At 27.5% G+C, this 19,106-nt stretch overlaps 1 protein-coding gene and 1 long non-coding RNA gene across 3 annotated transcripts; both read right to left on the reverse strand.

Annotated features, from left to right (window-relative positions):
- Positions 1-124: 124 nt before the first annotated feature.
- Positions 125-18,502, reverse strand: LOC114119891 (uncharacterized). Its single transcript, XM_027981625.2, has 8 exons — positions 18,312-18,502; positions 14,378-14,554; positions 10,293-10,486; positions 4,857-5,043; positions 3,762-3,907; positions 3,570-3,701; positions 435-500; positions 125-374 (listed from the first exon to the last, which is right to left on the reverse strand). The coding sequence occupies exons 1-8, from the start codon at positions 18,373-18,375 to the stop codon at positions 204-206; spliced, it is 1,137 nt and encodes a 378-aa protein (XP_027837426.2). The 5' UTR covers positions 18,376-18,502; the 3' UTR covers positions 125-203.
- On the reverse strand, positions 8,198-10,286 carry LOC126549619 (uncharacterized). Of its 2 annotated transcripts, none has more exons than XR_007603719.1 (3): positions 9,427-10,286; positions 8,966-9,173; positions 8,198-8,880 (listed from the first exon to the last, which is right to left on the reverse strand). It is a non-coding gene; the product is annotated as an uncharacterized LOC126549619 (long non-coding RNA). The 2 variants fall into 2 exon arrangements; XR_007603720.1 differs by having other exon boundaries at positions 8,198-8,899.
- Positions 18,503-19,106: the final 604 nt, after the last annotated feature.

The following is a 19,106-nucleotide window of genomic DNA, read 5'->3' on the forward strand; positions in this document are numbered from 1 at the left end:
ATTACTTACCTACCCATCTTTTATCAATCCACATTTAAATCCTCATTCAATAAATGGAAAATTGGAATAAATTAAATATTATTTATTATGTACATTTTTATGTTCTAATCAGTAAAAGACAATATTTAATAACTTAATTAAATAATTTATTATAATTTAATATAAATATTACAGTATTGGTGAATAATAATGAATTGAATTACTTAGCTACCACTAATTTTACTGCAAGTTATCATTGGATCTCCACGATAACCACTTAATACCATATAAAAAGTTATAAACTTATCATCATTACATTCACATTTATTATCACGATCGACTAAATCTATATCTTTAGCTACGAATCCGCGTGCATATGTGACAGCAAATTGACCCTATAAATTAAAGATAAAATGTAAGTAAATCATATCATTATATGCATTACAATGTATTACTTTTTCATAGAATGAATCTTGATTGTCAGCACACCACGAATTTTTATAATCAGGATTTTCACAATACTATACACATTTATAAATAATATATTAATAATATGAATTATTACAATTTATTAATGAAATGCAAGATAGGTACCTAAATCTTTTTCTGAACGAAGTGATGAATGTACCTACCTATTAATTTTACAATGATATGTGTTATTTTTTTTTTTTTTTATGTACAACATAACTTGTCGAAATAATGTTTAAATTTCAAATTTAAGGAATGGTTTTTTTCCGATGGCAAATTGAATATCCTTATTGGTACATTGTAGAGGTCAAAAGTAAGCATTTTCCAAAAGTTTTTAAAAAAATCAAGAAAAACAAAAAAAAAGTTACGAAAAAACGGTAATTTTTAAGCGAAACTAGTTCTTTGCAAAATTGATTTTTTATATGGTTGTAACTCAAAAATGAATCATTGTAAATATTTGAAATTTTCATCAAATGTTTATATTAGTGTTGTCTATATACAGTTAGGTTAGGTTAGGTTAGGGTAACCAAACGTCTTTCGTTCTGAAGGTCTGAGCGAAAGACAATATGGTTTTCGAAAAGGGAGATCTACGATAGATACCATATCGAAGGCCATGGAGTTGGTAGATTCAGCGTCGTCGGGGCCCTTACGCAGAAGAGAACTGTGCGCACTAGTGGCACTAGATGTCGCAAATGCGTTCAATTCGGCAAATTGGGCTATTATAGTAAAAGCACTTCGAAACAAAGGAGTCCCGGAGTACCTAAGAAATATTATACAAGACTACCTGAACAACAGATACCTAATTTATGGCGAAGGTAAGAAGAGGAAAGTTACATGCGGCGTACCACAGGGGTCGGTCCTTGGACCGACTCTGTGGAACATTATGTACGATGACCTTTTACAGATGGACTTGAACACACAACGTCTAGGATTAACGGGACACTCGTCAGCAGGACTGGTAGCTTTCGCGGATGACGTCACACTTATTGTGACTGGACGTACGACAGATATCCTGGAAGATAGAGCTAATGAGGCGCTGGAAAAAGTTTCAACGTGGATGAAGGCGAATGACTTGAAATTGGCCGTCGACAAGACAGAGTGCGTGATGTTAACAAAGAAAAGAGAGTACAAGGAACCAATATTCACACTCAATGGCACCATAGTTCAACCAAAGGAGAGTCTTAGGTATCTAGGAATAGAACTGTCCAAAGAACTTGGGTATGGTACGCATATTCAAGCAGCAGCAGTCAAGGCAGGGAAAACTGCGAGTGCCCTACAGCGGATTTTACCAAATGTAAGAGGCGCCAGACAATGCAAAAGGAGGATTATGGCTTCAACGGTCCAGAATCAGCTGCTATATGGAGCACAGATTTGGGCAGGAGCTCTAGGATACGAGAACAACGTTAACACACTGCTGGGACCACAAAGACAAATGGCCCTTCGGGTGGCCATGGCGTACCGGACGGTATCAACCCAGGCGATAATGGTGGTCGCAGGGATGATCCCGGTTCATTTATTGGCGAGGGAGAGACAGAGGATGTACATACATACCAAAGAAGGAAAAGAGGTAAATAAACAGGATTATCGAGCTAAAACATATAAAGAATGGCAAAAGGATTGGGACCAAGCGAAAAAGGGCAGATGGGCACACAGATTAATCCAGGACGTAGAGAAATGGTCAACAAGAGTATTTGGTAATACAGATTATCATCTCACTCAAATGATAACTGGACATGGGTGCTTCGGCTCCTACTTGTATAAATACAAGAAACGCCTGAGCCCGGAGTGCGTGGATTGCAAGGCTGTGGAAGATAGTGCAGAACACACGATATTCGTGTGTGATAGGTGGTGGAATAAAAGAAGAGACCTGGAAGTGAAAATAGGAGGAGACTTCGAAGTGGACTCAGTAATAAAGTTAATGATAAGGTCAAGAAGCAATTGGAAGGCGGTGAAGGCCTTCGTCGGCGAGGTCTTGAGGACAAAGGAAGAGGAAGAAAGGCAAGCTCAAAGAGAAGTCTTAGTAGAAGTAGTTAACCATTAGTTAAGTAATCTTACGTTGTACACCGAAGGTGAAATTAGAAGGGGTAGAGCCCTTCATTATTATGTATATATAATGTATTTTTATGTAATATCATGTTTATCTCAATAAAAGATGTGGATAGGGTAGAGGGAAGGACGGAAAAAAAACCTAATTTTCAAAATATTTTGGCTTTTTTGAGTTATTTATAGACAAATGAAAATATCGGTTTTTCTAAATATTTTTTTTTTGAAGTGTCGATAAAAAATTTTGGCTGCCCCAAAAAAAAACTTGAACATTTAACACATAAGGCTCCTTATGTTTGATGGCGGTCGGGAGGAAGTAATGCAAAAGCGGTCCCCTCCCGGTCGTCGGTTCAAACAGGAAAAAAAAAGGCTCTTTATGTTATTTTGTAGTTGAAAAATTATAAAATAGTTTGTGTTTATACCTAAGGTTAAAAAATTCAACACTAAGTTTTCCATAAGTTTTCCTTTAAGTAACTATAAAGAAAACTCAAATCATCATTATAGGAAAAATTTTAAGTGCGTTTGAATTTTAAATTTTTACGAAATTGCGTAAAGATAACGATTTATCCTTAAACGATTTTAAATATTTGTTAATATTCAAAAAATATTAGTCTTTGATACTTGACAATTTCAGCAGTTATTTAGATTGGCATTTTCTTTACATAAATTAATTATCAAAGTTGTAAACAAATATTGTGAAAATTACAATGTATTTTGTAATTGGAATACCTTTATTTGTTACAAGTAACAAATAAATAAAATTTCCAATCAGAAACCACCTTCCCCCAATATCGAAAATCAAAATATTTGACGATGGTAGGCAGTAAACCAATACTTTGTAAATCTAATATATTTGTCGGTTTTCTCAAAATCTAATAGGTAAATATACCAATAATAAAACATGATTTAAAGAAAAATTTAAAAGGACCTGAAACAAATGCTCAGCCTGAGGGACACCTGACGTTTTATCAGATTCAAATATACTAATATAAACTAGGTATGTGATCTCATACCTTAGTCATAATCTATTGTTCTAATCTTTTTATACATAGTAGGTATTAATAATGAGATTATTATACCTCGTTATAAGATCTTTCACAACCACGAAATTTCAGTTCATCCTCTTTCTTCAGCGAAGGCTTTATTAAATATTCTAAATAAGTTTTAGTTTTCGGAATGGGTGCTTCCTTTAAAGCAATAGAAAATCTAACCTGAAAAAAAATAATATTTTTAATCTTATTTTTGACTCAAAGATTTGATATGAATCTTACTAAGGTATTAATATTTGGATCTTTTGGATCTGGTGTAACCAAAGGAGTAATTCCACCTTTTAAAAATTTACAATTACATTCATTAAACTCTTCAAATCCAAATAGATAGAAATCCACGACGTTATTTAATATTCCAAAACTAAACCCTTTATACAAAACATAACATATTATAGTATATGATATTCATATGTTACGGACTAACTGGATTATCAGGATTATTAGGCAATATGTAAAGCGCCGTTATCTGGCCTATGTAGGTACTAGGTATACTTTACCCATTATTTTTGAGCATTACATTTAAATACTACTTTGTCGTCTCATTTAGACATTTAAAAATACATTTAAAAAACCTTATCATTTCAATCCATGTACCTACCTATTCGTTATAAAATGTTTTTTTTTATAACAACATCTATTTTAAACAACATATTAAGATAGGCTTATTTTTTTTTTTTAAAGTAATTTTGATGCATCAACTATATGGTTCTAAATTCAAAATTGATTGAATTAGAACCATTTCGATTTTAAAAAATAATACATTTATTTATTATGTATTTATTATTATTTACTTATTAATATTTGTACGTTTTTTTTTTTTTTTTTAATAAATAATTTTAAACCCATATTATGTATGTTAGTTTGCTTATTAGTTATTACACTTAACAAAATGAAAAATGTTCAAAAGTAACCAATAATAAATAATGGTTTCGTGCATTTTTAAGAATAGTATATGGACCTATAGGTATAACAGCGGTGACCAACATGAACGTGTTTATGAGCCACATAGACAAATACAATTATGTCAAGAGCGAAAATACTTATAAATACATTTTATATAATTTGATAAATTTTTATAAACGCTTACCGAAAAATTAAAATTTATAACAATAGTAACTAGAAAGTAAATTTTGATTTTATAAATAAGACGCAAGCCACAATTAACTATGATGAGATTAGGTTAGGTTAGCCGCAATTTGGCCACCCTGATGTATAATTTATTGATCATTCATTAGAGGAGAACGATAAAAGAACTTAACAGACGAGCTCCTAACAACTGAGCTCATAACAGTTGTTAATATTAGTTTATTCACTTACAATCCGTAAAATCCGTGGGAGTCTTCGAACACCCTCCGTCTCTTTTACTCTTCAGTTCGCCATAATGTATCAAACTTTTTGCTTCTAAATACATTCCAATTTGCAAACTTGGAAATTGAGCCCTTATAGTTCTTAGATAATTTGATATTTTTTCAGAGTAGTTTTGAGGAATTTCATTTTCTGGAACCTACGAATAAAAAAGTAATTATAAATCAGGTATATACAATTAGGGGTATAAAAATATACATTATATAAAATCGTAAATGTTGGTTACTGTATATTTTAACTATTTACATTTAAATATTAACAGTAAATAGGGCCTTTATGAGGGGGGGTGTAAGGGTGGCCCATACCACGTATTATATAGTTGGGCCCAGTATTGTTACAATGGTTCATCGATTCATTGAGTCGGAAATTTTAATAATATTTAATAATTTTATTATAATAATATTTTCAGTATTTGAATAACTAACTATAAATAATTTATATTATACTATTTATTTATTTGTATATATATATACATACATACACACAAATATAATAAATACCAATCAACGCCAAACGGCCTTACTATACCAATTACTTGTTATAATAATTTAACATCAATTATATTAATATTATTTTTCATTTAAATTTAATAATTTATTTATTTTTTTTAATTATACCATCAGGAATAACAAAGTTAGTTTTAAATATTTATAGTTTATGTATATAATAATTAAATTTTAATCAGACTTGAAATAATTAAAAATAATTTTACGGGTTCTCAATAAAATCTCAAATACATTTAAGTATCAATTTGAAAATTTATATTAATAGGTAGATGTTTTATTTACTTTTCTATTTATTATTTTTCTAATTTATTATAATTCCAAAGAAAGTAAAAATTAAGAATAATATGAACGTTGTTAGAATTTAATACATTATAGTATCTAATGGTAAAAGTGAGAGAACATTTAACATTTTATGTACCTAGTTTTTAAATATGAATTTATTTAGTTTTCCAAACGACTTTTAATACTTTCACGATCGATTTCAAGTCATTGTCTCTTAAAATTTAAATCAATTCTTTTATTTTTTATTTTTTGTTTTTCTTTATTCAACTATTGCAATAGTGAGCTGTCCCGGAAAATATTTAGGGGAGTGGTGTAGACACTATAGAATAATAGTCAACTCGTAGAGTCTTTGCTTTGCGATGAAAATATTTTCTAGATTCACAAGAATATTAATCCAAACATTATTAATATATTTTTTACATCTTTTAGATTCTGAACGAAGTGATGAATGTATTGATTTTACAATGGTGTGTGTTTTTTTTTTTTTTTTTTTTTTTTTTTTTTGTGTCTGTGTACAGCATAACTAGTCGAAATAATGCTCCAATTTCAAACAATGGGGGTGGTTTCCGATGTAAAAGTGAATATCCTTGGTGCATTATAGAGGTAAAAAGTTAACATTTTCCAACAGTTTTCAAAAAAATCGAGAAAAACAAAAAAAAAATGACGGAAAAACGGCAATTTTTACGCAAAACCAGTTTTCGACCAAATCGATTTTTTTTTATGGTTGTAATTCAAAAACTAATTACTGAAAATACTTGAAATTTTCACCAAATGTTAATGTCAGTGGTATCCGTATATAGTTAAATTTTCAAAAAATTTTGACTTTTTTTGAGTTATTTATAGACCACTGAAATTTTCGATTTTTTTGAGAAATTTTTTTTAAAGTGTCGATAAAAAATTTTTGGATGACCAAAAAGTTTTGAAAATTTAATACAAGGTTCCTTATGAGTTTTTTTTATTGTAGCTAAAAAAAATTAAAAATCGTTAGTCACAATTTTATTTTATAAGAGTTTATAGTTCAAATTTGTACGAAATCTGTCGAAACTGCGAAAATTTGCAAGTAATTTTGAAGTTGAAAAATCATAAAATTTTTTTCTTTTATAACTAAGTTTTGAAAATTTGGTACAAAGTTCTCCATACATTTTTCTTCAAATATCTGTAAAAAAAACTCTACCGGATTCAGACAAAAAATTTTTATGAGTGTTTGAAATTTAAATTTTTACAAAAACCGCGTTAAATAACAGTTTAGCCTCAAACGATTTTTGATATTTGTTATTATTCAAAAAGTATAAGTCGTAGATACTTGAAAATTTTACCAGTTATTAAGATTCGCGTTTTCTTTACGTGATTTAAATTTCAAAATATTTTGACTTTTTTTGAGCTATTTATAGACAACTGAAATTTTCAATTTTTCTGAAAAAATATTTTTGAAGTGTCGATAAAATTTTTTTGGCCCTATCAAAATACTTGAAAATTTAATACAAAGTTCCTCATATGTTATTCTTATAGTGATTAAAAAATTATAAGAATACATAGGCACAATTTTTTTTTATTAGCATTTTAAGTTCAAATTTTGACGAAAATTCGTCAAAATTATGAATATTTGCGAAATATTTGAAGTTGAAAAATCATAAAAATTTTTGTGTTTATAACTAAGGATTAAAAATACAACACTAAGTTTTCCATAAGTTTACCTTCAAGTATCTATAGAGAAAACTAGAAGCATCATTATAGGAAAAATTTTAAGTGCGTTTGAATTTTAAATTTTAACGAAATAGCGTAACGATAACGATTTATCCTCAAACGATTTTAAATATTTGTTATTATTCAAAAAGTATAAGTCGTAGATACTTGAAAATTTTACCAGTTATTAAGATTCGCGTTTTTAATTTATAATTCGCGTGATTTAATTTTCAAAATATTTTTTAATATAAGCTGGTTTTTTTAAACCACCTTTTTCACCAACCACTAGAAATTATATCCTAGGCTGACAAATCATCTTCGTTCAGAATCGTTTTTCGTATACAATGATAACTATCATTGGATTCAAATTTAACACTCCTATAATATATAATAATGATCCATACGGCACCTAATGTACAGCAGAGCGGTACTCACTTGCCCACTTTTTTTTTATTATTATTTAGTACTCAAATTTTTATAATTTTAAATATTTCAATCAAAAATAATTATTATTTACTATGGTAGCATATAAAAATAGTACCAAATATAGGTACCAAAATAAAATTATTATTTATTATGTTGATATTACATAGTACTATACAATTATGATGGACAGGTATTCAAATACAAATATTTTAATACATATTAAATATATTATATTATAAAACATAAAATAAGTTTTTTTTTTATTAAAAATTAATCTTTTAAAAAAAAATTCATAATATATGCTATTATATTAAAAAACAATTACATAAAAAAAAAATAACAGTTAAACTTATTTTAATAAAGTATTTTAAAATATAGTCTTTTAATTTTGACCATTGTTGTACTAATTTGTTAATATCCAATTCGTCTACAATATCTTTTTCTATTCTTAATAATACTAAGAAATTTAATCGGTCATAATTTATTGTTGATCTGAAAAATGTCTTCACTAATTTTAATTTACTGAATGTCCTCTCATTTAAGACGACAGCCAACGGAAGATTCAATGCCAAACGACATAATAAATTGGCATATGGTAAAATATGTTTGATTTCTTTAGACTTTTCCATTAGATATTTAAAATTTTTTGAATAATCTTGCAACATGTTAAATAATATTTCGTATTGAGTTTGGACTAATCTACATATTTAGATTACAAGCTGTACTATTTAGTGGAAATAAAGATAGAGAATTTGTAATGTTTTCAAGAGTAAATTTGATTTATCTAAAGGTTGAGAAAAATAATTTGAACAATGGCTAAACAGAAGAAATACATTTTTTAAGTTGGTATTTGATAATGTGATCAGTGTTGATCAGATCTTGCTCTAATTATATTGCTTCTTTTCTATTATTCCTGTTCAAAATTACATCAATGTCCGAATGTGGTTTGAATTAGTCATGAATTGGTAGTAGTTGTTTAAATATGCTTTATGTGAAGTAGAAGAAAAATGCAGCTCAAGTTTTTTCATTTTTTTTAATCATTGGAGGTTGTGAAGTTGAAATAGTTGGCCCTCGACCACCTGGATCATGATAATTGTTCTAATAAAATATTTGCATTTTTTAAAAATTCTTTAGATTTGGATTTTATTCTGCTAAGAATCTGACCTCTCTCTGGTATAAATATAATTGGATTTGGTAATGCTTCAATTTTTAATTTAGATAAAACTACACCACATTCATTTAAATCTGCAGCAAAAATATTTTCCAACTAACCAGCACACAATGATTAATTTACATCCATTTTATCATGGTAAACTACAATCGTTGAATCTTTTATGGAGATTGATTGAGATGATATACGTATTATTCTGACCTAAAAATTAATAATTTTTATAAAATATAAACAAAAATAAAATTCTACTAACCAAAACTAGATAAATATTATGTATATAAGCATAATATAAATTACACAACATATAACGAAATCAAAATATTTAATTTTAAAGTTTATTTATCACTGCATAGTTAATGTTATATGAAAAATTCTTCTCTCAATATATTTTGTGACGCATAATAAACTAATAATCCTATATAATAATATATTTTATAGTATTTTAATTTCTTACCTTGTCAGTTGTCTAATATAGATTCTGTCATTCTTTCAGATTTAACGTTAGTCTGACTAACATAACATATTGTCTGAGTTGAACTTGACTCAATGTAAAATAATACCAAGAATTTATAAAATAAAAGATACAATTTTTATTATTAAGTAATATACTAATTGCCTAAATTTACAATATACACAATACAATATAAATAATATGATTATAAAATGAATTTATTAGTGTACCTATTTACTCATTGTTTTATAAATATTGTTAACGTTGTTATGAGTAAATGCTCCAATACATCCTTGTTTCTATATTAATATTATAAATTTTAAATTGGATTCAATTATGATCTATAACAATTAACAAATATGAAAATAAACTTGCCAGAATAATATTACGTAGTTTAATCTGTTTGGATAAATGTCATGAAGTTTCGGTTGCACTTTCGAAAGAGCTTTTAGGAACGCCAACATGTTTCATATTTACCTGTTTATATTATGTAACTTCTTTTCGAGCTTTTTTTTTTAAATAATCGTTAAATCTATTACTACATTCTAAACACTCGGCTATAACACATTTTCTCTTACATTTAACATTAATTACGGCACTCATTATTACAAATGTAAAATTATACACAGAAAAACTTTTGAAAAATATTACGCTTAAACAGTAACAGCATACAATTGTTTGGTCTATGTACTACGTAGTAACAATGCTATTGTATAGGGACTAGGCAGGATTCTAATACTCCAAAGCCATCAATTTTATTAATTAATACTTAAATGTTCAAAGTTAAAGTTTATGAGCTTATTTCAATAAAATGCTCAATCATTAATATACATTTAATAAGCGTAAAATTTTTTTCGATAGGTACTTACAAGTCCAAAACGGTAATCTATTCCTTTCAGAACTAAACCTTCTATAGGATTATCAATAAAAAAATCTGTCAATTTTTGAACCTCAGTATCAACGTTTGAAGGATCTATTGCTTCAAACCAACCTTTTATGCCGTTTGCACGACTATAATATAAAATCACTGGACGAGTACCATCAACAAGCATAGAAATTCGTTCTGTAAAAAATCATAAATATACATTAATTACTGTGAATCAAAATGTGATATTTGTTGTTTATACAATATATAATATATACTATAAGTACAATATTCATGCATGCGTGTGGACCTTAAACTTATATAATCAAAATAAATTAAATAATTTAGTACTAAAATTCTATGAAATTTTTTTTTTTTAAAGGGTGGTCAAATGGGTTACGCTCTGCTGTACAGTAGGTACCGAGTGGACCTCGAACATAGATTAGATCACTATAATGGATGTGTTAAATTGTAATGCAATGATAGGGGTGATCTACTTTTCCGCCAAAATCGACCTATCCGTTTACCGGCTTACCGCCAAGTCCGTTAACCGCCAGTACAAAAATACATATTTCTTTTTACCGGCACCACAAATTTCAGTTTCTATATTTTGGTAACCCCTTGGTAATGATTTTTAAAATAACAAAAATAATTAGGTAATCAATTTTTAATTAAATATATGATTTTACAAAAAAAAAAACGTAACAAATGTATATCGGCATATTTCTCCCCTTTTATATTGGGCAATTAAATTCTGGTTTTTTTTTGTCGTCTTAAAACTTGGTTTCACAATGTTTTTTGTTCACCGACGCTGCTTATTATGCAATCAAAATTACATTCATAATTTCTGAAAATGCAAGTGCCCAAAGTTTTGGAAAATAAATACAATCTTCAGAAATATATATTTCTACAAAATAATCAGCAAACTTTTGTAGTCTTTCATCGATCGGACCAGGCGCGTACACAAAAAAATATTTTGGGGGGGGGGTTTGGGTTTTAAATTTTTATTCTTATATAATCTAACCTAAGGTTATAAATAATAAAACTTATTTCCTGAAATTTCGGGGGGGGGGGTTGAACCCCTAAAACCCCCCCTTGTGTACGCGCCTGGATCGGACACTCACTCATATAGTCATCGATGAAACAATCACTTTGTTTTTTTAATATTTAATTAAAAATTAATTACCTAATTATTTTTGTTATTTTAAAAATCATTACCAAGGGTTTACCAAAATATAGAAACTGAAATTTGTGGTGGTGGTAAAAGGAAATATATATTTTTGTACTGGCGGTAAACGGAAAGGTCAATTTTGGCGGAAAACGGTGATGCCCCAATGATAGGTTGATAGGTATCATTGTATACGAAAAACGATTCTGAACAGAAATGATTTGTCAGCCCAAGATATATTTTCCAATGGGCGGTGAAAACGGTGACTTATGTTTTAATGATCTGAATACCCCAAAATTAAATCATGTATAGAAAATATCAATTTAAACGACTGACGTGTGTCTCAAGTTTCTACGACTAGTAATTTTTAACTGTAATAAAAATCTAAAATTATTTGATAGTAAATCGTTATTTTTCAACTGATTTTTGGATTTCGTAAAAGTTTAAACTTTAAATACCTAACATTTTTTTAATTGTCCAATGCTCAACTTATTTTATAATTATTGTTAGACAAATTTATGGAAAATCTTGTTTTAAATTTTCAATTCTTAGCTATTTTGTTTATGTAGTCTTATAATTTTTGAATCACTACAAAACTAACTCATGAGAAACTATGTACTAAATTTTCAAGTATTTTGACTTAGCTAAAAAAATGTTACCCTATCGATATTTATAAAAAAAAAAAATGAATATTTCATAAGCAAATGCCAATCTAAATAAATGATGAAAATTTCAAGTATTACGACTTATAGTTTATGAATAATAACAAATATTATTAAACTCGTCTGAGAATAAATAGTTATCGTTACTCGATTTCGTAAAAATTTAAAATTCAGACACTCATAAGTCGCAACATTTTTTCTTATAATAACTTTCAAGTTTTCTTTATAGTAAACAAAATAATTAGAAAAGCATAAAATTTCAACTGTCTATAAATAGCTTAAAAAGCTAGAATATATTGAAAATTCAAACGTGTATAGATAACGCTCATATAAATATTTAGTGAAAATTCCAAGTATTCAAAGAGATTCATTTTAATGTTACAACAATAAAAAAAATCGATTTAGTCAAAAACTAGTTTCGTATAAAAATTCCTGTTTTTTCATCACTTTTTTGTGGTTTTTCTAGACGCATTTGAAAACTGCTGTAAACTTCTTACTTTTGACCTGTATAATGCACAAATGATATTAAATTTATTATCGGAAACAACCCTTTAAGTTTCTTTTTATAAAAATTGAGAAAACATTGTTTGGCTAAGGTAAAATACTTGAAAATTTTTGTACAAAGTTCCTTACGAGTTAGTCTTATAGCGAAAAATTATAAGAATACCTACATATGCACAAATTTTTTTATTAGTGTTTGAAGTTCAAATATTGACGAAAATTCGTCAAAATCATGAATATTTGCAAATTATTTTGTTGTTAAAATGTATAAAAAAATTGTATAAGTAGCTAAGAATTGAAAATTGAAAATATTGAATACAAAAATTTCCATAAGTTTAGCTTACAATAATAATTATAAAATAAGTTGAGTGTTGGTCAATTAAAAAAATGTTATCTTAAATTTAAATTTTTACAAAATCAAAAATACACGCATAAAAGATTTACTTTCAAATAATTTTAGATTTTTTAATATAGTTAAAAATTACTATTTGTAATAACTTGAAACATACACCAGTTGTTAAAAATTTAAATAGGAATTTTTGTACAAAATTTAATTTTGGGGTATCAGGTCATTAAAATATAAACCACCTTTTTCATCACTCAGAGAAAAAAGATATTCTAGTCTAACATATCATCTTTGTTTAGAATCGTTTTTCGTATACTATGATGCCTATCATTAGATTAAAATTTAACACACTCATTAGGTTACTGTTAGTACAGCAGAGCGTTACCACTCTTTTTATCTTTATATTGTGGTCAGAGGCGGAAAAACGGTCGATCGCGGGCAATTTCAAAGTCGATCAAATTAGAATTTATTTTTAGGGCCATGCGCCCTTTATGTTTCTTAATAATTATAGTTATTCAATAATAAAAAAAATTTCTATGGAAGACGATCTTCAAAGGTGAAGTATATTTTTAGTAGATAATGGCCAAAAAAAGTTTGACCACCCTTGTTGTAGGTATATATTTTTCTTCTTGTTAATGGTATTTAATTATAATAAAAGTAAATGATAACAATTAATTTTATTTTAATAGCTTCATTAAATAATGGCTGTTATCATTATTCATTATAAATATAAATATAATATTTACAAATTGTCTGATGCTATATTTTTAACCTTAAAACTTATTTATTTAATTATTAATCTATACATTAGATCGTTTTTAAGTTGATGGGAATATAAACGTTAATATTTTTCTACTTTGCTAAGTTCGAAGACATTTTTTTTTTTTTATTTAACTTGGCATTGATTACATGCCTATATCAAAAACTTCCTTATTTTAAAATACATTCAACCAAATGTTTATATAATATTTTCGATGGAACGATGGAAGAAATAAATAGATTTCCACCAGGTTATTTACCATGCTCGGGTAGTTGTAATCTATACTGATTTCAAGAAGGCTTTTGACTCAAAAAATCACAATATATTAGTCAAGAAGTGTGGATTATTCTAGTGAGCCACTTGTAAAAAATATGTTTCCTCTTATGTAAGCAATTAATTTTTATTTTGTCAACGAACTTGGTACAATATATTTTAACATATTTTAATCGTCTTTTGGTGTGCTACAATATTAGGTCACTTATTGCCACTACTATTTTTGATATTAATTGTCAAAGCGTACGGTTAAAATCAATTATAGTGATTGTATATTATCAATTTTTTAGTTTAAAGTTTTAAAATTTTAACCAGATTCTTTATATCTTAACAATAATGACTATAATAAATTACTTATATTTTTAATATTTTTTTTTACTTTTATCAGTTTCTTTATTGGTAGGACTAATATTAAAGTCATTATCAATTGTTATTCCATCATAAAATAATGATGTGCATTCATCTGGTATATACTCTAGTTTCACAGGTTGATTTTGACACTTCTCACCACTGGTATCAGTTTCACCATTATATCCACATGCCGATGAACCAATATCTAAAAAAAAATAAATAAATAAAATATAATTGTATCTTATTTTCATATAAAACTTGAACATGAAAATTCACTTCAACTTATTATTCAAACCAAAATTATCGATCCGTATCATAATCAAAAAAATACAAGTTGTACAAGTACCTCGACCTTTATCATCGACCTAACTTTAAAAAACATTAATTAAAATGATTCAAAGAAGTATATAACCTTACCTAACCTGCAGAGTCGTTTTTGCTAATTCAAATTGCAAGGGGCCCTTGGGCCCACATAATTAGGGACCCTTTAAGAAGTAAAATAAAAAATGTTAATGTAATACGTCAATAACGATAATACACGCAGATAATATTGATATGATTGAAATAAAAAATTCATACTGGTATCGACGACTAAACAATTATAATTTCACATTACCTACTAATTTTCAAATTATAACAAACACTTGGGTTTTAAAACGATATTTTCAAATCTACCTCATTGTTCAAAAAATATTATTTTATCACGGCAATTAAATAATAATGAATTATAATGAATAGATAACCTTGTAGCCGCCTCTCATTGAATGTTGAACGTTAATAACTTGCAATAAATCAAATTTATTAATAAAGAAGTAATCGTCGTATTTATAGCATTTACATTTTTTTTTTAAATTATAACTTATATATTAGTTAAACCTGATGATCAAATATTTAGTTGATAGGTTGCGTCAATGTATTACAACATAAGGATGTAAATTATGTTTTTTGGAACCTCAGTCTTCATTAGTTCAGGGTCCCTGGACTCGTGCCCCGTTTGCCCTTGGGATAAATATAGCAGTGAGAACTTGTCTAATAAACTTATCAAAAAAGTCATCATGTTTCATCAACCATCGTCAATTATCATTTTAATCAGCAGATGATTGAAAAAGTAAATAGTTTATAATGTCATTTAATTCATGAAAAACCAAAATATAAACACAAAATCACATCATTATATTTCGTTTTTCCCTATTATAATTAAAAATATTATACATTATAAGCGAAAGGATAAGTGTATTGGTTCTACAATAATTTAAAATTATTTTTTTGCTAATATTTACACGACAAGTAGTCGATAAAACGCTTTGGTTTTTAACTTTGAGAATGATTTTAGATAGAAAATGTAGAAAATGTAACTTAATTTGAACTTTAAAGTTGCCAAAATCAAAAATTTACAATATTTTTTTTGTAACACAAAAAAAAAAGGATGGTCAAGTTGATAACGTTCTGCTGTACAGTAGATATCCAATTGACCTCGGATATAGAGTAGGTCAGTCACTTTAATGAGTTTATTAAATTTTAATACAACGATAAGTACCTGTCATTGTATAAGAAAAACGATTCTGAACGGAGTTGATTTGTCAGCCTAGTGCCCTCGCAGGTATATATCTTTTTCACTGGGTGTTGAAAAGGGTGGTTTATGTTTTAATGACCTGAATACTCCAAAATTAAATCTTGTACAAAAAATGCCAATTTAAATCTTAAACAACTGGTGTATGTTTCAAGTTATTAAGACTATAGTAATTTTTAAATATGTATATTAATTTTTATAATTATTTGATAGTAAATCGTTATTATATGCATGCATTTTTAATTTCGCAAATATTTAAACTTAGATAACATTTTTATAATTGTTCAACGCTCAACTTTTTGTTTAATTATTAAAAGCCAAACTTAAGAAAAATCTTGTATTACATTTTCATTTCTTATAGCTACTTATTAAAGGTCTGCACGGGCCGATAATTTACAGCCCGGCTCGGCCCGGGAATTGTTTATTGTGAGTAAGCCCGGCCCGATCCGGCCCGACAATATTCTTTGGCAGCCCGGGCCGACCCGGCCCGTTAAAATTTTTAGAAAGCCCGGCCCGGCCCAGGAATAGTATTTTCCATTTGGTGAGGAAGCCGAACCATGTACGTTTGGTTCGTAATTTTAAAAACTGCTCGGCCAGGATATTTAACACATTTAATACAAAATGTCTGGCGTACGGGAGCTTAGCACCTCTCCCGAAAAAAAATAATTTTTTAGCCTAAAAGCCCCCCTAAAAATATTAAACAAAAAATTTTTTATATTGGTGAATTTCTAATGTAGAAGCCCGGCCGGCGGCCCGCCCGCCTTTGATGTAAAGGAAGTCCGGCCCGGCCCGCCTTCCATTTAGGGGAAGTCCGGCCCGGTCCGGACCCGTAACTTTTGTCCTATTAAAGGTCAGGCCCGGCCCGTCTTGCATTTTATAGAAACCCGGCCCGGCCCAAAGCCCGTCCGGGCCGGGCCAATTTCGGACCGGGCTGGGTAAGCCCGGCCCGTGCAGGTCTTTACTACTTATACAAAATGTTTTATACTATTTTAACTACAAAATAACTTACAAATATTATTGATTTTGACAGATTTTTTCAATATTTGAACTTCAATAGCTAATAAAAAAAAATTGTGTCTATGTATTCTTATAATTTTTGAACCACTATAAGAATAACTCATGAAGAACTTTGTATTAAATTTCTAAGTATTTTTACTGAGCCAAAATATTTATAAAAATTAAAATTAATCAAAAACGAATATTTCAAATGCCTATAAATAGCCATAAATGAAGCGAAATATTTTGAATAACACATTATAATATATTCAAATAAACAAACATAACTGTACCTAATAAAAAAAGATTCATTATTAGATATTGATTGTTCCTATTAGAGTCTAATGAGATGTTACAAATCATTTAATGAAATAATTGTACCATTTGTACCGTTAAAAATTAAAATTATCAAACTTAAAATTATTTTGATAACTGATAAATTTAGATATAATATACCAATGTAACAAGTGGGAATGGATTACAAAGAATGAATTACAGTGAAAGAGCCAATGGACACAGTTCGAGTTACAAAATATATTGCAATTTTTTTAATCATATGTAAATAACATATGATTAAGTTTAATTAATTATAACTAGGGCCCGGATTTATATGCTCTAAAAACCTAAGGAATATGCACTCAAAAATATGAATTTATGCTTTTATTTTGTAGGAATATGCCCTATAAAATAAAAATTATGCAAAAATAAATCGATTAAAAAAGTATTTTATTTACATTATTTTTTATATAAGTATTTACATAAAATGATATTATTTTTTTTGAAGTTATTTGAACATATTTTAATTTCAATCTGAAAAATTAATACTAAAAATATTTGTATTAAATAAATTATGTGACTAAACATACCAAAAGCATTCGCATTACATTGTACATTTGTACTAGGTACAAAAATTTTTTTAAGATTTTCGAATGAAAAAAGAAAACGATTTTATCAAATTACACAGACTAAAAATATAACTATAAATCCTACGTTATTTTAACTAAAATTAGCAAAATATTACATATTGTGTATTAAACAACAATTATAAAAAAACATGCAAATGCATAAAAATGCGGGCCCTAATTATAACTTTTAAGTCTTAATATTATAATACCAAAAAAAGTAAAGTTTCTAATTTAGTAAATAGGTTAGTACCTACCTAGTACATATTACAGTAATAATTAGAAAAAAATATAACTACTATCTATTGACTTTCTAAAATTATTTCCTTATATAGTTATATTTTATTATGAAAAATAACGATTATCTATGCCTTATAGGTAATAAGTTATCTATAAATGGATCTATACATTATTAGTTTATATTTAGTATTCTTATTATTCATCATAAAATTAAGTATAATAAATATAATTAAGTTATAACAATTTGTATTTACCAGCTTTTGCAATGACGTTGACCAAAATATTTAGATGTAATAAACTAATCAGTAAAGTTTTCATTTTATTATTTAAAATATAAAATACAATGCTATAGTGGATTAAAACCAATTAAACTTGTGAGTCGTATATTATATAATTGTACGTCCACATCAGTGATATCATTTTGTCGCTTAATAAACAATAATAATCGCTAATAATATAAAAATGTACTTTTTTAATATTTGAACAATAAGTTTAGCAATTGTTTGCAGATGTGTACATATAAATTCATAAAAACAAATTAGAAAATAGACATAATGACTTAGTCATTATTATAATTTATTCCATAATTAATTTGATTATATTTTATACATTTATTGTAATTTACTGCCTGCGGTGCAGTCTTGTTAAGAATACTTTTCAAATGTATTTTATTTTTATGTATTTAAAATACGTATTCAAATATGTCCTTTTAAAAGTACCTATAAATACAAATACTTTTTAAAAGTATTCAAAATACTGAAACAAATACTTTTTTTTTATTTCAATAAATTGTATTTATTTTTATTAATGATTAATATATAATTAACATTATATGCAAATAGAAAATAGGTAATTAATAGTATATTGTGTGGCAAGGGTGGAAAGTGAGCTATTTCAGTCGCGAGCGTTGTTTTTTAATGTTTTTTAGTGTCTCTCTTCCTTCGCACCTATTTCACTGAGTATACTTTCGTTGGTACGGTGTTTTATCCAACTCACTCTCAGCATTTTTCTTCAACACCACATTTCAAATCTTTCGAATGTCTATTGTT

The sequence above is a fragment of the Aphis gossypii genome, chromosome 2, assembly GCF_020184175.1.
Source record: "Aphis gossypii isolate Hap1 chromosome 2, ASM2018417v2, whole genome shotgun sequence".
In the NCBI taxonomy this organism is placed as follows: domain Eukaryota; kingdom Metazoa; phylum Arthropoda; class Insecta; order Hemiptera; family Aphididae; genus Aphis; species Aphis gossypii.

Coding starts and splice junctions, on each gene's coding strand:
- LOC114119891 (XM_027981625.2), bottom strand. CDS start 18,375: ATGAAAACTTTACTGATTAGTTTATTACATCTAAATATTTTGGTCAAC. Junction 10,487..14,377: donor CAATAAAGAAACTGATAAAA/GTAAAAAAAAAT, acceptor GATTTTTTACAG/AACGAATTTCTATGCTTGTT. Junction 3,702..3,761: donor ATCCAAATATTAATACCTTA/GTAAGATTCATA, acceptor ATTTTTTTTCAG/GTTAGATTTTCTATTGCTTT.